The sequence below is a fragment of the Mastigoproctus giganteus genome, chromosome 6 (assembly GCF_048544385.1).
Source record: "Mastigoproctus giganteus isolate SK-2022 chromosome 6, ASM4854438v1, whole genome shotgun sequence".
NCBI lineage: Eukaryota > Metazoa > Arthropoda > Arachnida > Uropygi > Thelyphonidae > Mastigoproctus > Mastigoproctus giganteus.
Genome location: NC_143580.1, coordinates 235,834,549 through 235,861,608, shown reverse-complemented (window position 1 = coordinate 235,861,608; position 27,060 = coordinate 235,834,549). Strand labels below are relative to the sequence as shown.

General features: G+C 39.2%; 1 protein-coding gene across 4 annotated transcripts in view; it reads left to right on the top strand.

Annotated features, from left to right (window-relative positions):
* The first annotated feature begins 2,152 nt into the window (after positions 1 to 2,152).
* Positions 2,153 to 27,060, top strand: part of DppIII (dipeptidyl peptidase 3) — a 168,574-nt gene continuing 143,666 nt past the window's right edge. For 2 of the 4 annotated variants that reach the window (XM_090376786.1, XM_090376783.1), the window contains exons 1-2: positions 6,027 to 6,114; positions 18,847 to 19,030. In XM_090376786.1, coding sequence (XP_090232912.1) covers positions 18,884 to 19,030 — 147 coding nt within the window. In that variant the 5' untranslated portion in view covers positions 6,027 to 6,114; positions 18,847 to 18,883. The other 2 variants (XM_090376785.1, XM_090376784.1) reach the window with 2 other exon arrangements.

The following is a 27,060-nucleotide window of genomic DNA, read 5'->3' as shown; positions in this document are numbered from 1 at the left end:
TGTTAGAACAAGTGAACTGTCTAAAGACGGCTTTCGGAATGTGATCTGCATGCATATCGGCCCAAGAAGAAGCCTTTGTTGACCCAACATATGAGAAAGAAGCGACTTGCTTGAGCTAAAACGCATGTTTCATGGACAAAAGAGCAATGGAACACCGTCATCTTTTATGACAAATCGAAATTCAACCCTCATGGCTCGGATGGGAACCGATATGTCAGAAGACGAAAATTGGAAGCATACCATCCTAACTGCCTAGCACCGACTATAAAGTTCTCCGCCGGTCAGATGGTCTAGGGATGCATAACAAGCAAAGGGGTGGGGCGAATTAAGTTTATTAACGGAACGGTGAATGCAGAAACCTACGCTGCTACCTTGGAGGAGTGCCTGAAACCCGTTATTATGGGTTTGAGGCACTCCTGCAAGACAGACGTCCAAAAATGCATTTTCCAACAGGACTCAGCACCTTGCCACACAGCAAAATTGGTAAATTTTATGCTATTTAAATTTAATGATGAACTTTTTTTCTTGTCTCACAAGGCTTAAAACATACTTACGCCAATGTGTTCCCTCGTTTTTTTCTTTTAAAGTGCAGTCATACCTCAGAAATGCTCGCATTACAGTGTTGGACTGGCCGGAAACAGTTCAGATTTGAACCCTATTGAAAATTGCTGGTACATAATGTCGTCTAAAATTTCTCAGAAGAAGCCAACAAGTAAGATTCAGCTGCAGGAGAGTATTGTGAGGGTGTGGTATCACGAAATTGGGCAACCGTATTGATTTTATACGAGATCGTTGCAAGGCTGTAATTCTGTAATTGCATCTCTAGGAGGAACAACAAAATATTGAGGACTTATTTTAATGATTTACAGTACATAATACTATTACGTTAACTTGTCATTTCAGTTTGTACACATAAATGCAATAAAATGTATGTTTGGTTGTGATGATTGCCATTTGCATGATTTCTCATATTTCCATTAATTACGCATTTTACTCTTTGGGAAGATATTTATGGCAATTAGGTATATCAAGTGAAGTCTTTTTATTGGATTTCATTCACAGAGATACATATTCTATCTACCATTTCGAACATTTCTGTAGCCCACAATTCCGCGCAAAACACATTATTTGCAAAATTCACAAGTGATGCAGTTTTTTGTCCGCCACTGTATATATAAAAATAAATCCAGAAGGTGTACACTATTCACTTAAAAAAATCCAAAGGATATACGGCGTATACATTCCACTACAGTTCTGCACAAATCCTAAATGTACATATATCAGAATACTTTTCTGCTGCGATCTGCATCCCTTGTTATAGAGCACATGTACGTGCAATGCGACCACCGAAATTGAGTACAAAGGAGAGATCTAAGTTATTCAAAAGAAATTACAGCGTGCGATGGAGTTGAACCAAGAAGCTGGAGAAGGTCCATCCACATCTTCAGAGCCTTACATCTCCCCAGAAATATTAGAAGTGAATTTGGAAGATGGAGTCATGGAATTTGATAAATGAAAACGAAGAAAAGTCCTCGAAGCCCCGTCGTAAACGACAAGCGAAGAAGCCAAAACCGACTGCCAGAAGTACTCCACAAATCGTTCAACACGTAATACACAGCCGGAGCAGCAACAGGATTTTAAGAAACACCGAAGCATCAACGCACAGTTTAAACATACATTCCTGGAAAACGATTCGGTTCCATGTATGATCGGCTTTAGTTCAAGAACGATGTGAAGATTGTAGCAGCTCGAGATCACGCTCTTCTTCAAACAGCATTTCCAAATGAGGATGTAAGTCAAATGTCTGCCTCTAACAGCTATCGTGGCTCTCTCAAGAACAAAGTGATACCGGCTGTATTGAAGTCAAATGGTTTTAAATGTCATCCGATGCCACAGCACTTGACGAATCTAGATTTGGTAACGGAACGTCTCATATCTCCCAGGCCCCCATTCATGCAGTTTCGTTGCCTGCTGCATTCTTACGGTCAATAAAGGACCTTGGTCAAGTGATAAATGTTTGCCTAAAGAAGTTTCATTTAACTTCCGCTATGCGTGTTTGCACACAGACAATTTTTTTTTAATCTACAATATCATAAACTCTATTATCGATTCTCCATATCGTCTTGAACAAATACCTTTCAGTATACCCGCTTGAATTCTCGATATAAAACGTCCCTCTGTCGTACTCAATACTTAGTTGGAAGTCCTCTGTTCCGTTTCCTTCAGGTATTGAATTAGCATTAGCATTAATAGAGGGATATGATGCAAGAAAGCAAGCTTATTCAGCATCAGCCAAAAAAAAAAAAAAAAAAAACCCTCTCCCATTTCACCCCTCCGTTCGTTCGAAATACCTGTCCAGTTGAGCTTTAAATTTGTTTAGGCTATCAACTTCAACAACAAGTGATGGAAGTCGGTTCCACCAACCAACCACCCGCTGGCCAAAGGCAAATTTCCGCACATCTATCCGACATCCGTCCTTCCTCAATTTGAATTTATGCCCTCTGAGGTGATTATTCTGAGAAAGATGAAGAATTTCATTGGCATTGAGCATGCTCAAACCATTCAAAGCCTTATACACCTCTATCAGATCACCTCGCCGGTGCCTAGTCTCCAGACTCTGTAATTTGCAAAACTTAAGCCTTTCTTCGTAAGAGCAACCCTTTGTTCCATTTACTAATCTTGTTGCCCTTCTCTGTACCCGTTCCAGCAGCTCTACATCCTTCTTGAAATGAGGCCTCCAGACCTGTATACAGTACTCAAGATGTGGCCTAACCATTGCCTTATACAAGGGAATAATCACCTCCTTATCCCTGCTAGAAACATTCCTGTATATCATTGACAAGACACCATGAGCTACTCTTGCAGCTCGTCTGCACTGCTCAGAGAACTTCATATCTGCCTGCACAATTACCCCCAGGTCCTTTTCATTCTCCACCACTGTCAGTGTAGTACCGCAGAGTTGATACATTGCTCTGGGGTTACTGTTACCCATATGTAGTACTTTACATTTGTCAATGTTAAACTTCATTTGTCACCTCTCAGCCCATCTGTTCAACCTTTCCAGATCCTGTTGCAGCAGCATAGCGTCAGTAGTGTCCTTAACGACCCTGCCAACCTTTGTATCATCTGCAAACTTAGACATTAAACTTGATATCCCATCATCAATATCATTCATAAACACCAAAAACAACAATGGACTCAACACTGAAATTTGAGGAACTCCACTAATAACATTAGTCCACGTTGAGCAGTGTCCATTGATTACCACTCTCTGTCTTCTGCCACTCAACCATCCCCTTATCCATAGCAGCAATTTGCCTCCAATGCCACACTGCTCCAATTTGTGCAGCAGTCTTCCATGTGCAACAGTATCAAAAGCCTTTCTAAGATCCAAATATATAATATCAAAGTTATTCCCTGCATCCAGTTCTTTTGTGACTACATCATAGTATCCAATCAAATTGGTCAGGCAAGACCTGCCCTTAACAAAACCATGCTGCGTCTGAGCTATAACTGAATTCTTGTCTAGATGATCCTGCAGTGCTTCTTTAACCAGTGCCTCCATTAATTTACCTGGAACAGAAGTTAAACTAACAGGTCTATAATTACTTGTGTCAGCCTTTGATCCTCCTTTGTGAATTGGGGTTACATTTGCACATCTCCAGTCTATGGGTACCTCCCCTGAGTCCAAAGAAGCTCTCATAATTATGGCTAGGGGTTTGCATACTTCCTTTGCTGCCTCCTTTAATATAACTGGATAGATCCCATCCACCCCAGGTGCCTTTTTTATGTTTATCCTCAACAATCTCTCCTCCACTTTCCTCTCAGTTATTACAAAATCATCCAGCTCACTGCCAATGTTTACTTTACCTACATCATTCTCCTTCCTGAATAACTCCTCATGCGTGAATGTAGATGCAAAATACTCGTTTAGATTGTTAGCCACCTGAGCAGGATCCTCAACTGTTGAACCATCAATATCCAGTGGACCAATCTGATTCATCCCTTTCCTTCTCGAGTTCAAGTATGTAAAGAACTCCTTTCTGTTTTTCTTTGCATCCTTTGCCAAGGATTTTTCGTAGTCTGCCTTTGCCTGCCTAATCTCCTTTGTGACTTGGTTACAGACCAACTTATATCTATCATAGCCTTCCATGTCACCCATTAATTTGTATGTATCCCATGCATTTTTCTTCTCTGCCACATGTCTCATTAGTCCATCTGACAACCATTTAGGCCTAAACCTTGAACAATATTTCTTAGTTGGTATGTAAAGCCTGGTAGCCACCAAGATTAGTTCCTTGAATGCTTCCCATTTTGAGTTTGCTGTTGGTAACATCATCAGTTGGTCCCACTGTATAGAATTTAAATACTGTCTCAGACCATCATAGTCGCCTTTACGAAAACAAAAACCCTTCCCTTTACCTCTGATGGTAGTTACCTCCTTGAGTAAATCCCACTTCAACACACTGTGATCACTGCTACCTAGTGTTTCATTTATCTGCAGGTTCTTAATGCATGAAGAATCACTACTGATAATCAGATCAAGAGTATTGCTCCCTCTTGTTGCCTCACGAACATGCTGATGTAGAAAACAATCATCCAATAAATCCACAAAAGCCTTGCTAGTGTGCGAGTGACCAACCCACAAATTCCAGTCAATATCTGGGAAATTAAAATCCCCCATTATGAGACTCTCTGATTTACTGGCCCACTCTATTTCCCTGTACAATATATTATTATACTCATCAGAGTCATTAGGCCTATAGCACACTCCTACTCTCAATTTTGATTTCCCTATGCTTATGTCACACCAAACTGACTCGACACTGCCCTGTCCATCGATGTCAACTGGCTTCACTTCCTTTGACTTTATGTGTTTCTTAATTAATAGCATAACCCCTCCTCCCCTCCTGTCCTGTCTATCCTTTCTATATACATTGTATTCCCCAAATTCCAGTTCCGCATTACTTATATCTGTGTGACACCACGTCTCTGAAATCCCAACAATATCTGCCTTTGATGTTTTGAGCAATACCTCAAATTCATCAAATTTATTTACCAAACTCCTAGCATTGGTGTACACGCTGGTATACATGCATCTGTTTCTATTCTTAGCTACCCTAACACAACCCACGTGTTTACTTGTAACGCAATGACTACCAGCAGTCTCTGAAATATCCTGCATCTTGTTTTTCAGACTTCTGCTCATTTGAATAGAAGCAGTGCAAGAATCACTTCCACCTCTGCCAGTGGCTACTGTTAATCTATTAGTCCTTGTATCCCTCCCCAACTAGCAGTTTTCCGACCCACCTAACACTGCCTCGACAGCATCAGCAAAAATTCTTGCACCCTTTCTATTTAAGTGTATCCCATCCCTGTAGAAGCAATCTCTCCTGTTAACAAGTACAGTCCAGGCTGAAAAAAATTCTACCCCTTGAGCCTTGCACAATCCCTCCAGGGCCGAATTGATCGACAAGGCTCTCATCATATACTCCCTCCTATCGTGTCTGGGCAGAATTGCAATATTGATTTTACACTTAATCGGTTATGTATAAGAATTTGCCATTTACTATGTTTTGTTAATTCAAATTTTGTATATATTTTAATACTAGTTTTGTATTGATTATCTGTAACTGTCAGCGTTCTCACCATTACCTTGGATCTGTGGGTGAGAAGTCTAAATAAATAAACTGACTTTTCTGTTACTGAATATCGTGAACTCATAACGTCATTTCCTCACTATAAAAGCTTGTTTCCATCTGCCACAAAGGATAATCTGTTATTCCACTGGATGCTGATGCACCTTAAAAAACAAAATAACTAATTGTTTACACATACACTTTAAAAAAACATGTTGCGGTAGCAAGACTTTTAGATCACTGTATAATAATGTACACTACATTGCTGTATATTATGTTGCGTTATGCTCCCTCTGACGTTGCTTCTCATTCTCTTGACATGCACGTGGAAGCGCGTTCATCCTACTGGTCGTTCTTTTCAGATGAGAGCCGGTTTGTTGAATGGGTTTTGTCGATGAAATGTTGCCAATGTTAAAATAGATTTTTGTATTTAGTGAAGGAGAGATATCCTAACTTGGATAATAAGTTTTATCAAGCAAGTATTAGTGATACTCTGAATGAGTGGATATATTGTATTTTTTAAATATATACTAAAAGCTATCTTTTTGAAATGACTTTTATATTGGTTTCGAGCAAAATTTAAAAAATATTTTTTCCCGTTTTGTTTTGCGCTAGATAATTATGCTTGCGATTTTTTGGATCTTGTTGTGAACATGCATCAGTACTGATGTTATAAACAGTACTCATTTCGGAATGAAATCGGCTTTGTAAATTGAAATTGCATTTAAGTATATTTTGAAAGAAATATGTGTAAAACTCCAGATCACGGTGCCGCTTTGAAAATCACGTCGAGAAGCCTGCTATGGTTAGCGTTAGTTAGGGTGTTTATCCCACATTTGCCGCTGTTTTAAAATCGGGAACTCGTTTTCCTATTTTAAAACAACGGGAGGGGGGGGATAAACACCCCAAGACCATGGTAGGCTGAAGGTGCACCATGTTCTGGAGCATAGCGATGTGGGGTATCCGGAAAAAAAAAAAAAAAAAAAAAAAAGGCTTTGCTTAGAAGCCCTGATCACGTACAAGAGTAATTTTGACTGCAGTACTGGAATGGTAGTATTCTGTTACTACTCATCTTGTGGCTCTTGCTGAAGAAAGACACTATCAAGAGGCCAGACTTGATGAAAGAAGTTTATTATTATTAGCCATATGGCGCAAGGAAGCCTTCGGCTTATGCAGCACAAACCAAAAAAAAATTCCTGAGTTACTCTGTGACAGAGAGACAGAAGTAGAAAGGAATCACCAAGAAAGTGAACAATGATGTCCAGCTCAGGACCCTGTGTGTGTGCCAAGCCCATACTCACCAGATGTGAGTCCCTGCGGTGTTTACAGGAGCCAGCAAAATTGCAGCAGGATACTTAATGATTTTGTAATAACTGAGAGCAAAGTGGAGGAGAAATTGTTGAAGTTAAACATAAGAAAAGCACCTGGGGTGGATGGGATCTATCCAGTTTTATTAAAGGAGGCGGTAAAGCAACTAAGAAACACTTAGCCATAATTATGAGAGCATCCTTGGACTCAGGGGAGGTTCCCACGGACTGGAGATGTGCAAATGTATCTCCAATTTACAAAGGGAGATCGAAGGGTGACACGAATAATTACAGACCAGTTAGTTTAACTTCTGTTCCTGTTAAAATAATGGAGTCACTGGTTAAAGATGCATTGCAGGATCATCTAGACAAGACTGCAGCAATAATTCAGACACAGCATGGGTTTGTTAAGGGAAAGTCTTGTCTGACAAATTTGATAGGATATTATGATGTGGTTACAAAGGAACTGGATGCAAAAAATAATTTTGATATCATATATTTGGATTTCAGGAAAGTTTTTGACACTGTTGCACATGAAAGACTATTGTACAAATTGGAGCAGCATGGTATTAAGGTTAAGTTGCTACAATGGATAAAAGGATAGTTAAGTGGGAGAAGACAGAAGGTGGTAATCAATGGGTGCTGCTCTTCGTGGACTAATGTTATTAGTGGAGTCCCACAGGGTTTGGTGTTGGGTCCACTTTTGTTTTGTATATTTATCAATGATATTGATGAAGGTATATCAGGCTTAATGTCGAAATTTGCAGATGATACAAAGGTTGGCAGGGTTGTTAATGACAGTAATGGCAATGTGCTACTGCAACAGGATCTAGAAAATTTGGGCAGATAGGCTAAGAAGTGGCAACTGAAGTTTAACCTTGACAAATGCAAAGTACTGCATATGGGTAGAAGTAACCTCAGAGAAACGTACCAACTGTGTGGTACTACACTTAAGGTGGTAGAAAATGAAAAAGACCTGGGAGTAATTGTGCAGGCAGACATGAAGTTTTCTGAGCAATGCAGACAGGCTGCCAGGGCAGGTCATGGGGTTTTGTCAATGATATATAGGAATTTTGCTAGCAGGGAAAAGGAGGTGATTATCCCTCTGTATAAGGCAATGGTCAGGCCACACCTTGAGTATTGCGTACAGGTCTGGAGGCCTCATTTTAGGAAGGATGTAGATTTACTTGAGCATGTACAGAGAAGGGCAACAAGATTGGTGAGGGGAATGAAGGGATCCTCTTACCAAGAGAGGCTTAAGTTCTCCAAATTGTAGTGGCTGGAGACTAGGCACCTGCCCGGTAATCTGATTGAGGTGTATAAGGCCCTGAATGGGTTGAGCACGCTGAATTCTGATGGGATCCTTCCACTTGTTCAGATTACGAACCTAAGGGGGCATAAATTCAAATTAAGAAAAGACAGATGTAGAATAGATGTGCGGAAATTTGCCTTTAGCCAGCGGGTGGTTAATTGCTGGAACAAACTTCCATCTGTTATTGTGGAAGTTGATAGGTTGAATAAATTTAAGGAGGAACTGGACAGGTTTGGAGGGAATGGTGTGATTTTTTTTTTTTTTTTGGCTGATGATGCATAAGCTCATACACATGCTTTCTTGCATCACATGCCACTACTACTGTATTCGGCAAATAAACATATTTTTTGTCATTTTTCTGTTGATTATGAGTTCGCACCGGCATTGCCCGTAGGGTTAAAATTTTATCCAGTAGTGGAAAGCTCCCTTACCGCATGTTTCGCCACCAGAGGAAGGGCCCCAGTGGTTGATTTGGCATATTTAAAGAGCATTGTGGGAGAGGTGTCAGATTTGTAGATTTGTTGCAGTCCCAAATACGTAATAATAAAACAAACTACAAAAGTAACTGCCTATAGGAAGGTATTTTTTAAAAAATACACACACACAGAGTAGCAGACCCTAGACAAAATGCCTCACTGGACCAGCCTCTCCTTTTTTCTGCAACTTAAGGCAGTGACTAGGGAAAAGTAGCATCACCTTTCCTCTGCAATTCCTCTTTAATAATAGTTTCTGAATCTGGAGTTATAGCTCTTTTAAGTTTAAAAAATGACTGGTGTTTTGAAAGGTAAAAATAATATCAAAAGGAGAATAAATAGACATGTACCCAATAAGATGTTTGTTCACACTAGTTACGTGTCAGTGGATGTCTTCTGAAACATACCTGATGTGAATAAACATGTTTTATATTTTAAATAAAATATAAAAAAGTGAATAAATATTTTTTATGTTTTTTTAATTTTTATCATTCGTTACCCATTTTTTAATATCATAACTCTGTTCATATTCAAATACCATAAATCTGTAATTGTTCAAAATTGGAAGTATATTTTAAAAAGAACATGTCCTAGATCCTTTATTTTTTTATGTGTATTTTTGCACTATCCTATATATGACAGCCCTTTACAGTGTAAAGAGCTGCATATATAATGGGTATTGCCATATATATAGGGTTCATAGGGTCAATGAGATGGAAGAGGGAGTGGGGGTCATCTGCCCTGGCCACTAAAATCTTATGGAAAAGAGGAATTTGAGGAGGTCTCCTCCCAAGGCTCTTTTTCCTAAGCCTTGTGCTTCTTTTGACACACCTGGTGGTTACCAGATAAAGTCTGATTAATTTAAGATTTCCTATTTGAGTAGCAGGTTGGTTACCAAGTCATGTTTTCATAACAACAAAAAAAAAAAAAAAAAAAAATCTTTCTAGTGATTTAAAAATTATTTGCAAGAACGTTTTCTCAAAATTCATCACATAAACACATAATTCAGCACAAGTCTATGGCTTGTGAGATTTCCTCCCTTCTCAGTTTAATTATCACAGTTGAAGTAGAAATTATATGTACTATGGCTATGATTTAGAATTTCAAATTTAATAAATATGTGCAGTGTGGCAATAAAGTTCCTGGACTGGTGCTGTTGTGGTCATGTTCAGTGAGTTTGAAAATGTACAGAAATGGTATGTTGTATTAAATTTTACTTTAAACTATAAAAATATACAACAAAAATATGAAATGTTAAAAACTGTGTTTGGTAATGAAACGTTAAATGACATACTAAGTGTGCTTGAATGGTTATAAGTGGTTCAAAAACGGATATGAGGATTTTTGTGATGACCCAAGAAGTGGGCATCTTTCAACCTCAAAATGAGGATAGAGTTGCAAAAGTTTGGGAAATTGTGTAAAGAGATCATTGTTTGCCCCCAAGAATAATGATTTGGATATGAATAAGGAGACAATTCATCAAATTCTGCTTGAAGGTTTAGGGAAAAGGAAGAGTTGTGTAAAAAACCGAGTGCCACGTTTGCATCATGATGCAGTGAATTTGTTAAGTGACTTAAATACTGAACATTAAGAGTACATCTCATATGTCTGGAGCTGTCACAGATTTGATATAAATTATTTCAGAAACAGTTGGAAAATGTTAACGTATCATTTTGCTTCATAAGGATGGATTAGTAAGTGACCCCTTTCCACGTTTCATGGTATAGAAATGATAGATTCTTTGTCTAATAATTTTAAAATGAGATTCAGTGACTTTCATAGCAATGCTACAGATATACACATCTTTGATGGAAACCCATTTCCTGTTGAAGTTTGTGATTCACCAAAAAATTGCAAATTGAATTGATTCAGCTGCAGTATAACTCAATTTTGCATGGCAGTTTCAACCAGAAAGTTTTAATTATCTTTATTTCTTCTTGCCAGTATTTCAATCAGTTAGCAACAAAATTTGGCAGGTATGTTTGGTATTTTTGCTTTTTTTATATATGAACAGCATATTCCAAATATGAAACATAAATGTTTTATAATGGGCGATTTTAATTTCCCAGATATTGACTGGAATTTGTGGGTTGGTCACTCACACACTAGCAAGGTGTAAGTTCAGTGAGTTTGAAACTGTACAGGAATGGTATGTTGTATTAAATTTTACTCACACACTAGCACACACTAACACAATCATTGTGTTAGTGTGTGCTAGTGTGATTGTTTTCTACATCAGCATGTTCGGGAGGCAACTAGAGGGAGTAATACTCTTGATCTAATTATCAGTAGTGATTCTTCACGCATTAAGAATCTGCAGATAAATAAACCAATAGGTGGCAGTGATCACAGTGTGCTGAAGTGGGATATACTGAAAGGGGTAACTACAGGGGTAAAGGGAAGGGTTTTTGCTTTCATAAAGGCAACTACAGTGGTCTGAGACAGTATTTAAATTCTATATGGTGAGACCAACTGATGATGTTACCAACAGCAAATTCAAAATGGGAAGCATTCAAAGAATTTATCTTGGAAGCTACTAGGTTTTAGATACCAACTAAGAAATCTTGTTCAATGTATAGGCCTAAATGGATGTCAGTGAACTAATGAGACATATGGCAGAGAAGAAAAATGCATGGGATACATATAAATTAATGGGTGTCATGGAAGCCTATGATAGATATAAGCTGGTCAGTAACCAAGTCACAAAGGAATTATGCAGGCAAAGGCAGATTATGAGACATCCTTGGCAAAGGATGCAAAGAAAAACAGAGTTCTTTACCTATGTAAACTCTAGAAGGAAAGGGATGAATCAGATTGGTCCACTGGATATTGATAGTTCAACTGTTGATGATCCTGCTCAGGACTAACAAACTAAATGAGTATTTTGCATCTACATTCACCCATGATGAGTTATTCAGGGAGGGGAATGCCAGAGGTGTATTCAACTCTGGCAGTGAGCTAGATGATTTTGCAATAACTGAGCAGAAAGTGGAGGAGAAATTGTTGATGATAAACATAAAAAAGGCACCCAGGGTGGTCGGGATGTATCCAGTTATATTAAAGGAGGCAGCAAAGGAAGTAAGCAAATCCTTAACCATAATTATGAGAGCTTCTTTGGACTCAGGGGAGATATTCATGGACTGGAGATGTGCAAATGTGATCCCAATTCACAAAGGAGGATCAAAGGGCGACACAAGTAATTATAGATCTGTTAGTTTAACTTCTGTTCCAAGAAAATTAATGGAGGCACTGGTTAAAGAAGCACTGCAGGATCATCTAGACAAGACTTCAGTTATAGCTCGGACACAGCATGGTTTTTTTAAGGGAAAGACTTACCTGACCAATTTGATTGGATACAATGATGTGGTCACAAAGGAACTGGATGCAGGCTATAACTTTGATATCATATATTTGGATCTGAGAAATCAGATAAAACTTTTGATACGGTTGCACATAGAAGACTGCTGAAAAAAATGGAGCAGTGTGGCATTGGAGGCAAATTGCTGCTATGGATAAAGGGATGGTTGAGTGGGAGAAGACAGAGTGGTAATCAATGGACGCTGCTCATTGTGGACTAATGTTATTAGTGGAGTCCCTCAGGGTTCAGTGTTGGGTCCATTGTTGTTTTCTATATTTATAAATGATATTGATGATGGTATAGCAAGCTTAATGTCCAAGTTTGCAGACGATACGAAGGTTGGCAGGGTTGTTAAGGACAATAATGACAGTATGCTGCTGAAAAACGATCTAGAAAAGTTGAGCAGATGGGCTGAGAGGTTGCAAATGTAAAGTAGTATACAGTATATGGGAAGCAATAACCCCAGAGTAACTTGTCAACTCTGTGGTACTACACTGACAGTGGTAGAGAATGAAAAGGACCTGGGGGGTAATTGTGCAGGCAGATATGAAGTTTTCTGAGCAGTGCAGATGGTCTGCAAGAGTAGCTCATGCTGTCTTGTCAATGATATAGAAGAATTTTTCTAGCAGGGATAAGGAGGTGATTATCCCCTTGTATAAGGCAATGGTCAGGCCACACCTTGAGTACTGTATACAGGTCTGGAGGTTTCATTTGAAAAAGGATGTATAGCTGTTGGAACGAGTACAGAGAAGGGCAACAAGATTAGTGAACGGAACAAAGGGTTGTTTTTATGAAGAAAGGCTTAAATTTTGCAAATTACAGTGTCTGGAGACTAGGCACCTGCAAGGTGATCTGATTGAGGTGTATAAAGCCTTGAATGGATTGAGCATGCTCAGTGCTGATGGGATTCTTCCTCTTGCTCAGAATAATCACCTGAGGGACATAAATTCAAATTGAGGAAAGACATGTAGGATAGATGTGTGGAAGTTTGCCTTTAGCCAGCAGGTAGGTGGAACAGACTTCCATCCTTTGTTGTGGAAGTTGATAGTAAATTTAAGGCTGAGCTGGACAGGTATTTGGAATGAATGGAGGATTGTAATGGGAGCTTTTTTTTTTTTTTTTTTTCCTTTGGCTGATGATGCATAAGCTTGCTTTCTTGCATCATATGCCTCTACTAATGCTAATGCCAGGCTTAATGTTGAAGTCTTCAGATGGTACAAATGTTGGCAGGGTTGTTAATGACAGTATGGTACTGCAACAGGATCTAAAAAAGTTGGGCAGATGAGCTGTAAAGTGGCAACTGAAGTTTGACATCGACAAATGCAAAGTACTGCATATGAGTAGCAATAACCCCACACCTGAGTGTAACACCAACTGTGTAGCATTGCAGTGTTACACTCAGGGTAGTGGAGAATGAAAGAAACTTGGGGGGAATTGTGCAGTCAGGTATGAAGTTTTGTGTGCAGTGCGGTCAGGCTGCCAGAGCAAGTCATGGGGTCTTGTTAATGACATTCAGGAATTTTGCTAGTAGGGTTAAGGAGGTGATTATCCCCTTGTATAAGGCAATGGTCAGGCCACATCTTGAGTACTGCGTACAGGTGGGGTCTTCATTTTAGGAAGGATGTAGAATTGCTAGATCGAGTACAGAGAAGGGCAAGGCTGGTGAGTGGAATAAAGGGGTGCTCCTATGAAGAAAGGCTCAAGTTCTGCAAATTGCAGTGTCTGGAGACTAGGCACCTGTAAGGTGATCTGACTGAGGTGTATAAGGCCATGAATGGATTGAGCAGGCTCAATGCTAATGGAATTCTTCCTGTTGTTCAGATTGCATACCTGAGGGAGCATAAACTGAAATTGAGGAAAGACAGTTGTCAAATAGATGTGTGGAAATTTGCCTTTAGCCAGCAAGTAGTTCTTCTTCTTCTTCTTCTTCTTCTTTGGTCCTTAGCTGGCAGCTGGGGGAGGCGGTTGGCCTCGCAACCAGTATGCTGCTGTAGGTGCCGCAGGGTTTCGGACTTGCTCTGTGATGTTCTTCCATACCTTACGATCCATGGCTTCAGTCCTGGCCTGGTTAAGGTCGAGACGTCGGCTCTTCAAGTCATCTTCCACTTGCTTGGCCCACGTTTTCCTAGGCGCAGTCCGTTGGATGCTCCATTGGGTGGGTCGTTGTCTCCAAAGGAGTGTGGATGGTATTCTGTTCGTGCCCATTCTACATACATGGCCAAACCATCTGAGCCTTCGCTTCTGGATTTGGTCAGCAATGGTTGGTTGCTGTTGGCATCTGGCACGGATGGTATCATTAGTGATGCGGTCGCGAAGAGAGATGCCCAAGATCTGCCGCAGGCATCGCATTTGGAATACCTCAAGTTTGTTCAAATCTAATTTGAGACAAATCCATGTTTCCGATCCGTAAAGAAGAATGGGCAGAATCAAAGTCCGGAAGAGTCGGATTTTAGTCTTTGTGGAAATGTTGGTCCTCTTCCACAGACACCATTTGAGCGAGGCGAACGCAGTGGCCGCCTGTCCAATTCTGCTGTGGATTTCCATGGTGGATGCAACTTTCTTCTCCTGGACCAGCGACCCAAGGTATTTAAAGTCCTGCACTTGCTCGATCTGGACGCCTTCGAGATAGATGGTGGCTTGCGACCCATCTGTTGTCAGGGCCTTTGTCTTACCAGCATTGATCTTCAAACCGTATGGCCGGGCAATGTGGGCAATGTGGGCAATGTCGTAGAGGATGTCCGTGGCTTCAGCGTCGTTACCGGCAAGGATAGCACTATCATCAGCAAACATCAGGTCAGTCACATAGTGATCCTTGTCATATTGTATGCCCTGTCTGTTTCTGAATGCTTGCCTCATAATGGCGTCGACCACGATGTTGAAAAGCAACGGGGAGGCTACATCCCCTTGGCGGACTCCAGTTTGGATGATAAATTCCTCAGATAAATCGTTCTGGATGCGCACCTGGCTGGTTAAACCGTTGTATGCAGTTTGGAGGAGTGTGATGACTTTTCGAGGTACATGTTCAACCTCTAGTAGTTTCCATAAGGCAGGCCGGTGGACACAGTCGAAAGCAGACTTAAAGTCAATGAAAACAATGACGGTTCGCTGTCCACACCGGATCCTCTCCTCCATCAGCTGACGAATGGCAAAGATTTGATCACAGCATCCTCGCCCAGGTCTAAATCCTGCCTGTTCTTCTCGACTGGTTTGCTCGCGATGTTTTTGCAGTCTTGACTGGATGATCTTCATAAAGACCTTTCCGATGATGGAAAGGAGGCTGATGCCACGGTAGTTCTTGCAGTCCCGGTTATCACCTTTCTTGTGGATCGGTACGATAATGGCTTTCCTCCATGTTAACGGAATTTGTTCAGTGCACCAGATGGTTTTGAGGAGTGAGTGTAGTCGGCGAAGCAGTACATCTCTCCCGGCTTTGATCGCTTCTGTGGTGACTTGGTCCACTCCTGGTGCCCTGCCATTCTTCAGGGATTGTATGGCTGCTTTCACTTCTTCTACTGTAGGCTCAACATCGACCATGGAGACCTCAGGGGGGTCGATCGAGAGTGCTGTTGCTGGCGGTCCCTGAGGTGGGTCGTGATTATACAAAGCTTTGAAGAATTCACTCCACCGTTGCAGGCGTTCGGATGGTGATCGCACGAAGGTCCCATCAGCATTCTTGATGTTGTCACTAGTCAATTTGGTCTTTCCACTCAGACATCTGAGGGTGCGGTAGAGAGTGCGATACTCGTTTTTGGATGCCGCCACTTCAAGATCGTCTGCCACTTGGTTCCAGTATGCTTCTCTTTCTGCTGTCATTCTTTGTCGGACTTCTCGGTTTAGCTGCCGGTACCGTTCAAAGTCGACCAACTTTGCCTGTTTCCGTTTGTCCACGAGGTCGAGGCACTCGTCTGATATCCATGGTTGCGTTCGACGTCGGGCAGGTGGACATAGGGGCTTGGCACATTCCAGGATGGCATCAGAGATCTGCTTTTCTTCTTCATTTATATCCTCGGGCACGGCCAGCATCTCGAAGCGGTTGGATAGGGCGATCTGATATGCCTGTTTGTTGGCAGCATTCATTAGCTGCCTCCAGTCCAGCTTGGCTGACCGAGATGATCTTTTTGCATGCCGTAATTTGAGCTGCACCTTAGCCCGGATGAGGTAGTGATCAGATCCCCTCATGGCACGAACGTCCATGAGTGATGAGCGAAATCTGGCATTGATCAAAATGTAGTCCAGGATTGCTGAGTCCTTGCCAGATGGATTTCGCCATGTAAGTTGATGTTTTTGAGGGTGCTGGAAATGGCTGTTTCCAATGATCAGGTTGTTAGATGCGGCAAAGGACAACAAACGTAAGCCGTTGTCATTGATCTTCCCATGGCCAAACTTGCCCATTGTTGTTTCCCAACCAGATCTGTCCACGCCAATATGGGCATTAAAGTCCCCTGCGAGGATGATCACTTCTGTCTGCGGAATTGAATCCAGCGTATGTTGGAGCTGGTTGTAGAAGTCATTCTTGGTCGGGTCCAGGCTAGTCTCAGTTGGTGCATAGGCGGAGATAATATGGGTCTTGATGGTGCCCTTGACAGTAAGGACTGCCAGGCGGTCCGATATTGGTTGGAAAGCGATCACACTACTGGTGGCCTGAGCATCGACCATAAAGCCCACTCCTGCTTCTCGTTTCTCACCACCAGAGTAGAATAGCATAACCGCTTCATTAGGTGCTGGTGGTTGGATGATCATCGTTCCAGACCCGGTGAGCCTTAATTCGGATAATGCCGCGATTGATATCTTGCACCTAAGTAGTTCTTGGGCAATGATTTCCTTTTGTCCAACGTGGTGCCCCGTTCGAACATTCCATTCGCCAATGTTAATTGTCCTTTTCGGCGTAGTAAGCTTATTGCTGTGGCCAGTGATCCACTTCACACCAGCACCCTGGGTCCCCAGTGCTGGCGCATCGGCTACCCCGGATGCGGTAACATTGTTATAACAGCTTGTTCTGTGGCCAGTGGTCCACTTCACACCAGTACCCTGGGTCCCCAGTGCTGGCGCATCGGCTAACCCGGATGCGGTAACATTGTTGTAAGAGCTTGTTCCGAATTTCATGCGGTTTCTTGCCTAGTTTCCCCGGTTTCCCGGTTCTGGTCATTTCGGCAGGATGACCACCCTCCTCCTTTCGCAGCCGGGCTTGGGACCGTCCATGGCGGAGCAAGTAGTTGAATGCTGGAACAAAATTCCATCTGTTGTGGAAGTTGATAGCTTAAATAAATTCAAGGAAGAAGTGGATAAACCTTTTGAGTGAATGTATGTGTGAATTGGGAAGTTTTTTTTTTGCTAATGCTGTATAAGCTTGCTTTCTTGCATCATATTCTTGTGAGGTGATCTGATTGAGGTGTATAAGGCCTTGAATGGGTTGAGAAAGCTGAATGCTGATGGGATTCTTCCTCTTGCTCAGACTAAGAATCTGAGGGGGGACAGTTTTAAATTGAGGAAAGATAGCTGTAGAATTGATGTACGGAAATTTGCCTTTAGCCAGCGAGTAGTTGATTGCTGGAACAAACTTCCATCTGTTGTGGAAGTTGATAGCTTAAATAAATTCAAGGAAGAAGTGGAAAAACGTTTGGAGTGAATGTATGTGTGAAATAGGAGTTTTTTTTTTTGCTGATTCTGTATAAGCTTGCTTTCTTGCATCATATTCCTCTAGTAATACTAATATCACATCCATCCCTGAATCCTACCTCTTGGAAAAGCATTTCACCACATGCTTCAACAATCATTTTTACAATATCTGAGATTCTTCAATAAAAAGCAAAATTTTATAGAAATTTTTTCAGACAGCAACATTCTAAATAATTACAACATGAAATTTCCCACCATCAACAGCATAAAAAGAAACCTTTGTTGCATGCAAACAAAAGTGCTGTTTACCACAAAAAAATTCTAATGTGCAAAATAAAGTAATTTTCCTTATTTGAAATTGAGATATTTTTAATATATTAATTTCTGGAAACTTTTGATCCTATCTATCTTTTACAGATAGGTGCTTAACTTAGTGGTTTTCAACCTTTTTTTAATAATGGCACTCCTAAGTAATTTATTTTATTTTGCGCCACCCCTACTCAATTTTCTGCCTGTTAGATCTGATTCTCTCTGTGTGTGTGTGTATATATATATATATATATATATATATATATATATATATATTAAAAAATATATGTTATATATATTATTACAATAATATACATATAAAAATTACATTTTATAATACAAATTATATACACACAGTATATAATTTTATTCTTTATATAGAGGTACTAAAAAAAAAAAAAAGGTAAAGGTAAACTGCAGCCATTATCAACCCAATGCAGGATGAAAGCATCCTCAACAATTCATGCTGAGGGAAATGGACAATAATCTGCCACGCTGGTCCAGTGCAGGTTGGTAGATCAACTGTATTTAGCAGTCAGGGGTTTGAACCCCGGTCTACTCGAAGAGCGCGTGCTATTGCACCCCCATTCCTGACCACTCGGCTATGGAGGCTTAGAGGTACTAAGTAAATATCAATTATAGATCACCACAAAATTAAAAAGATACTATACACTTTTTTATAATGAAATAAACATATAAATTAAAAAATAATAATGAAGTTTAAGTAACTTAAACCCAAATTACGTGGCACCCCTGTTGAAAACCACTGTGTTAACTTCTCATGTCTGCATTTTTGTATGTATTATTATATAATGTGTATGTATATTTTCAGGATCCCGTGACAGTGGTTTTTGACAAAATAAGTAATAATGTCAGATTTCATTTTCCCAAATGAACAGCCAGTTGTATTTTTAGAATGTGAGAAGGCATTTAACAATTTGACTGATCAGGAAAAGTTGTATTCCTATTACATTTCTAAAGCATGCTGGTATGGAGGATTAATTGTACTTCTTCAGGTAAGTTTGTCAAAGTGATAAATAATGAAATATATTAAGTAGGTTCATAGGCACTGAGCCACAACTTTTTAATTAGCAGACAGTTGTTTAAAATTGCCTTCAGAGTAATATTATTCAGATGTGGACTTTTTATTGTGAAAGCGTCTGCAATTCTGTCTAGACAAGATAGGAGGGAGTATATGATGAGAGCCTTGTCGATCAATTCAGCCCTGGAGAGATTGTGCAAGACTCAAGGGGTAGATTTTTCTCAACTTGGTCTGTGCTTGTTGACAGGAGAGACTGCTTCTGCAGGGATGGGGTACACATAAATAGAATGGGTGCAAGAATATTTACTGATGCTATTGAGGCAATGTTAGGTGGGTCGGAAAACTGCTAGCTTGGGGGGATACACAGACTAAAAGGTTAACGGTGGCTGCAGGCAGAGGTAAAAACTGATTCTTGCACTATTAGAATGAACAGCAGTCTGGAAAGCAAGGCAATGGAGATTTCCAGGACTGCTTGGAGTCATAATGGAACAAATAAATACATGGGCTGTGTTAGGGTAACTAAGAGTAGAAACAGGTGCATATACACTTGCATGTACACCAATGCTAGGAGTATAGTTAATAAATTTGAGGAGCTTGAAGTGCTAGTCAAGACATCATAGGCAGATATTGTTGGAATATCAGAGATGTGGTGTCACACAGACATAAGCAGTGCAGAATTGGAATCTGGGGAGTACAATGTGTATAGAAAGGATAGACAGAACAGGAAGGGAGAAGGGGTTATGCTGTTAGTTAAGAAACACATAAAATCTAAGGAAGTGCATCCAATTGATGTTGGTGGACAATGCAATGTTGAGTCTGTTTGGTGTGTTATAGGCTTAATGAATCTGTTGAGTATAATAAGCAATTGTGCAGAGAAACAGAGTGGGCCAGTAAATCAGAATGTCTTATGATGGGGAATTTTAACTTTCCAGATATTGACTAGAACTTGTGGATTGGTCACTTGCACACTAGTAAGACTTTTTGTGGATTTATTGGATGCATGTTTTCTATGGCAGCATGTTCGAGAGCAACCAGAGGGAGTAATACTCTTGATCTGATTATCAGCAGTGATTATTCATGCATTAAGAATTTGCATATAAAGGAACCACTGGGTGACAGTGATCACAATGTACTGTTATGGGAATTGTTTAAAGATGTAACTGCCATTAAAGCTAAAGGGAAGGCTTTTGCATTCGTAAAGGTGATTACAAAGGTCTCTGACAGTTTTTAAATTCTGTACAGTGAGATCAACTGATGATGTTACTAAATGGAAAGCCTTCAGGGACTTAATTTTGGAGACTAATAGGCTTTTCATTCCAACTAAGAAATATTGTTCAAGGTTTAGGAATGGATGACAGATGAACTAATGAGGCTTGTGCCAGAGAAGAAAAATATATGGGATGTATATAAAGTATCAGGTGACAGAAGCCTATGGCAGATATAAACTAGTCTGTAATCAAGTCACACAGGAGGTTAGGTAGGTGAAGGCAGATTACGAGAAATCCTTGGCAAAGGATACAAAGAAAAACAACAAAGAGTTCTTTACTTATGTAAACTATAGAAGGAAAGGGATGAATCAGATTGGTCAACTCAACGTAGATGGTTCGATTATTGATGATCCTGGTCAGGTAGCTAACAAACTAAATGAATATTTTGCATCAACATTCACACATGAGGAGTTATTAAATGAGGGGAGTGCCAGAAGTTTATCAAACTCTAACAGGGACCTAAGTGATTTTGTAATAACTAAGAGAAAAGTGGAGGAGAAATTGTTGAAGTTAAACATAAAAAAGGCACCTGGGGTAGATGGGATCTATCCAGTTATATAAAAGGAGGCAGCAAAGGAAGTAAGCAAACCCTTAGCCATAATTATGGGAGCTTCCTTGGACTCAGGGGAGGTCCCATGGACTGGAGGTGTGCAAATGTATCACCAATTCACAGAGGGGGTTCAAATGGTGACACAAGTAACTATAGACCTGTTAGTTTAACTTGTGTTCCCAGGAAAATAATGGAATCACTGTTAAAGAAGCATTGCAGGATCATCTAGAGAAGACTGCAGTAATAGTTAAGACACAGCATGATTTTGTTAAAAGGAGGTCTTGTCTAACCAATTTAGTTGGATACTATGATGTGGTCACAAAGGAACTGGATGCAGTTAATAATTTTGATATTATTATTAGCCATATAGTGCAAGGAAGCCTGAGGCTTATGCTGCACCAGCTAAAAAAAAATAAAAATTCCAAGTTACCCCGAGAGAGACAGAAGTAGAAGGGAATCACCAAGAAAGAGAAGAATGATTATATTAAGCTCAGGACCTTGGGTGTGCCAAGCTCATACTCACCAGATGTGGGCCCCTGGGGTTGTATAATATATATTTGGATTTCAGAAAGTTATTAATACTGTTGTGCATGGAAGACTGCTGTACAAATTGGAGAGTTATGGCATTAAGAGTAAGTTGTTACAACGGATAAAGGAATGGTTGAGTAGGAGACGACAGAGAGTGGTAATTAATGGACACTTCTCTTCGTGGAAAAATGTTATTAGTGGAGTTCCCCAGGGTTTGGTGTTGGGCCCATTGTTGTTTTGTATATTTATCAATGATATTGATGAATGTGTATCAGGCTTAATGTTCAAGTTTGCAGACGATACAAAGGGTAGGGTTGTTAACGACTGTCTTTACTGTCTAGATCCAGTTGCTACTCCAACTGGATCTCAATAAGTGGGCAAAATGGGCTGAAAAGTGGCAACTGAAGTTTAACATTGGCAAATGGAAAGTACTGTATATGGGTATCATATACAGTACCAACTTACTGTGTGGTACTATCAACTGTACCAACTGTGTGGTACTATCAACTGTACCAACTGTGTGGTACTATCAACTGTACCAACTGTATGGTACTATCAACTGTACCAACTGTGTGGTACTATCAACGTACCAACTGTGTGGTGCTACACTCAATGAAGTGGAAAGTGAAAAAGACCTGGGGATAATTGTGCAGTCAAATATGAAGTTCGCTGAGCAGTGTAGATGGGCTGCCAGGGCAGGTCATGGAGTCTTGTCAATGATATATAGGAATTTTGCTAGAGGGACAGGGAGGTGATTATCCCATTATACAAGGCAATGGTCAGGCCATACTAGAGTACTGTGTACAGGTCTGGAGGTCTCATTTTAGGAAGGATGTAGAGTTGCTAGAACGAGTCCAAAGAAGGGCGAGATTGGTGAGGGGAACAAAGGGGTGTTCTTACCAAGAAAGGCTAAAGTTCTGCAGATTGCAGTGCCTGGAGAGTAGGCACCTGCGAGGTGATCAGATTGAGGTGTATAAGGCCTTGAATGGATTGAGTAAGCTGAATGCTGATGGGATTCTTCCTCTTGCTCAGATTAAGGACCTGAAGGGATACAGATTCAAATTGAGGAAAGGCAGTTATAGATGTGCAGAAATTTGCCTTTAGCCACCGGGTAGTTGATTGGTGGAACAGACTGCCATCTTTTGTTGTGGAACTTGGTAGCCTAAATAAATTTAAGGATGAGCTGGACAGGTATTTGGAACAAATGGAGGGGTGAAATGGGAAGGTTTTTTTTTTTTTCTGGCTGATGCTTGCTTTCTTGAATTGTATGCCTCTACTAATGCTATTGCACCAGCCAAAAAATTAAAATGTAAAATAAAACTATTCCCATTCCTCAAGGTAACCATCCAAGTTCCAAATGTTAGGCTTCAGGAAGAGGAACCCTGACTACACCAGATTTAGTGCCTGTGGGATAGCATTAGGCTGATGGTTAAGGACTACCTGTCTGTAGGCTATTGGATGATATTGCTAAAATGTTGACTTCTGGAAAATGTAGGAAAGAAAAAGAGCTGTTCTAATTTCAGTAGTGAAAGAAACATGTTGATTCTGCAAGTTGAGAAACAAATTGAAATCATCTAAAGTTTCTCTGGAGCAGTTTCAAATGATGAAAATATTAGTATTATTAGTGTCAAGTGATGTAAGGAAGCAAGTTTATACAGCATCAACAAAAGAAAACTTTCTACATCTGCCCACCTTCTCTAATAATTTGTTTAGTTCTTCATGAAATTTATTCCAACTATCCATATCTGTAGTACCATCATCATCATCATCATTACTAATCTACGCTACTTGTACAATGCGCTACCTGAGCAACAGCTCATCTGCGCTTAAATCTTTAATCTGTAATCTTCTTGCTCTTCTCTGCACCCATTCAAACATCCACATCCTTGCAGTCATTATGCAGTACTTAAGATGTACTTAAGTAATGGGGTAATCATATCAATATTCCTGTTTGAAAAATTCCTGTATATCATTAAAAAAACTACGAGTTGTTGCAGATGCGGCTGGTATGGTGACCATAGGTTGTCGTAGCCACCCTATCTGCACTGCTCAGAGATCTTCATTCCTGACTTCACAATTAGTTCCAGATCATTTTTGTTCTCAACTTTTTTGAGCATGGTACCATATAGTTGGTATGTTATTCTGGAATTACTGCTGGCACTTCTCAGCCCATCTGCCTAATACCAATGAGGAAACATACTTGCATTTTAGATGTGTATGGGAATCGAGATAGGGCTTTGGCTTTAAAGTTAGTTTTTAACCCTTACCATCTGATGTTATGACATTATAAAATTCTGCTTCCCATCTGATATCATGGCAGTTGCAATAGTTGGTGTTGCTAGTTTTGAAATTTGTTTTTCCACTGTGCTGGCGTAATTATCATACTGCTATATATTTTTACTTCATGTAAACAATATGTAAACCAGACTAATGTTTATATTCAGTTGTTTAATAGCATGCAATAATTTTTTTCTTTGTTTTAGAAGTCAGAGTATTTTCTTTTATACACTGTTTCAGAAGTAAAGTATTTAGACATTAATATCTCGCAACTGTCTTTCTGATGAAAAAAATTGAGAAATTGTAAAATTTTTCTGATTCATAATTTGACGAACTAAAGCAATAGCTATTTTTTGGTATTAACATAGGACTAAATGAAAAAAATTAATATAGAAGAATACTGGTATGAAGAATGTGCAGACAGAATTTCACTTTTTTGCATTTAGCTGGAAGATATTTCTGTCAATATTTTGGATGTTGCATCTCTACTCACTAACAAAATAGAAAACAAAAATTCAAAGTAGTCGATCTAAAGTAAAAAAAAAAATTGTTTTTGGTGATCTGAATGAAAAGGGTCATGGATATTTTTATCCCGAAAAGCTATTGCATTAGAGGAAAGTACTCTGAGTTTCAAGGGTAGAATTTCATTCAAATGTTATAATTTTCAAAAAGTCAACTCAGTGAAATGGGGGAGGAAGTTGCATTTCTGACTATTAGAAATCTCAGTTGCAAATGATTTTATCTTGATGAAGGTGGCAGACTCATCTCAAAAGAACCTGTGTCAGAAACAGGTTCAAGAAAAATTGCTTGTTCAGATAATAGGAGTTGTCTTAAATAAGAACATCCTTTCTAGATAAAGGTTATAGATGAAGACATTGAATGACCCTAATTTTGTGATGAAATATGAGAATACAAATAAGAAGAAAGAGGGTGCAGTATGCAGTGTCAGAAGTATTAGAATTTGGAGAAAAGAAGCAGCTTAGTATTGCATGTCGTACTCCAAAAAACCAGGATTTTAGTATTTTGTAAGGTTTAAAACCAGGATTTTACGTTAACATTTAAAATGTCTAAAGAATTTATAAAACACTTTAACGTGCAGTTTTATATGTTAGTTCGCGCAAACTCAAAAGTAAATAATTCGTTAACATCACATTTTGTGTGGTCATTCTCTGGATTTTAGAGCTGGATTGAATGGGGAAAACAGCAAAAATAATTCTATACTGCAAAGGAGGATTAAACTTCTAATTAATGAGAAGAGAGGGATTTACATGATTGTTCATCATTTTGAGATAATTGATTGAAATTACATTATTATATCACATGGTAGATTTAAGTAATTTATTGTTGAAATGCTAAAATTTGAACAATTGAAACACCTCAGTGCCAAACAGTTAGACAATTCTGGCTACATTTTGAGAACACTGTTTTTCCTGTCTTGATTCCTGGGGGGGGGGGGGGGGTTAGAACATTGGTTTTTCTAGAAATTTTTACAAAATTCTATTAATAATCTAATTATATTAAATAATTAATTAATTAAAGTTGTATAAGTTAGCAAAGGAGTTATAGTTGCTTGGTTTTAACTTTGGGTTATAGAATCATTATGGGTAACTTGATAACATTCAACGTTATTATAAGTCTTAATTACAATATTTATAGAATATAATATATAATATCCAATTTAAAATAATTACAACATTTTACAAAGATCTTTAGTATATCATAATTAATTCATACAGTTTAACTGGAATCCCCAGCGATCTTGGAGTAGAATTTTCTGGGAAGTTTGGAAGGGAGGTCTAAGAGAGGGTTTATATATATAAGTAGGGTTGATTTTGGTGTAGCCATTGAGATTTTTCTATGAGATGGCTTTTGGGGACCGAGATATATTACAGTAATATAAACAAGAAAGGAATCTTCTTTTTTATGTTCCTGTATTTACAAATCACAACAAATGACACGAAGACTAAAGTCTTCTGTGTGATTTGCCAATTTAGGCCGAGTTGCAGGAGTACCTGCTGATCTGATAATGATTTCTGCCAGGAGGGGAGGTAGGGAGTTGCCCATGCTGAGACCTGAAATCTGGATGAAGAAAGATCCATTGTAGGTGAAATAGGATTGTCTTGCAGAAAGTTCGATTATATCCAATATGTCTGATGATATTATGCACTTGAGAAAACCAATATGTTTTTGTCTAGATTATTGTATATTGTGAATTTAGTTTCTTGTAGCAGAATGGTGTTGTATGTAAATTCTACATTGAAAGATACTAGGTAGCCTTTTGGTTCTATAGACAGTTGTAATCTTCGGATGGCCTCATCCAAGTTGTGGATTGAATGGGCACTTCTCGGTAACATCTTCCTGAGGAGCTTAGTTAGCCAGACTGAGATTTGTTTTCCGGGGTGGAGTCTTCCATTTATAATGGGTCTGATGGGGAATCCTGGTTTGTGGATATTGATGTTTGCAAAGATTGAGAAAGCTTTTGAGTCATTGGGATTGAGTTTATTGAAGAGATCCTATCTATCTTCTTTTGTTCCAGGAGGGAGATGAGTATTTTCTTTATTCTAGAGAATTTGTGGGATCTCTGTTATAATGGCTTTGTAGGTATCGTGGTCTGAAAGGTGCTCTAGGATTTTCTGGTGATAGTCTTCTTAGTTTAGGATGACTATGGCATTACCATTGTCTGCTTTTGTTACATAGATAGAGGTATCACTTTCAGTATCTAATGGCTGCTGCTTCTTTTTTTGAGGTCTTGGATTTTCTCCTGGTACTTGAACTGCTTTGAGGGTATTGATGGCTGTGATGTTGATGTGGTTTCTGGCTTCAGGGATAGGGATTTTCTTCAGGCTGTTGTGGAGGTATGTCAATAAGTCTAAGGTTGGAATTGAGGTGGGAGTGGGTTTGAAGTTAAGACCCTTTTCTAAAAGGTTTTGTTTTGAGGGTGACAGAGTTCTATTGCTTAAATTAATGACAATGGTGGGTGGGTAATTGGTGGTTGGTTTGTTCATGGTATAGTATAGTATTGGAGTGTAATGCTAGGGATTCCAGCTAAAGTGTATGAATAAATTGAATTAATTAATTACTTATGATATACAAATGAACTTTGTAAAATGTAATGTTTGAACTTTAGGTTATAGAATAATTCTTTATGGGTCACTTGATAACATTTGACATTATTATGAGTTGTAATCACAATATATAGTATATAATATACAATAACCAATTTACACAAAAAATTACATTTTACTATATATTGTGATATATATAGTAAAATATACATCACAATATATAGTATATATTATAAAACACATATATAATAATATATAAAACACACATATATTGTGATTACAACTCATAATAACGTCAAATGTTATCAAGTGATCC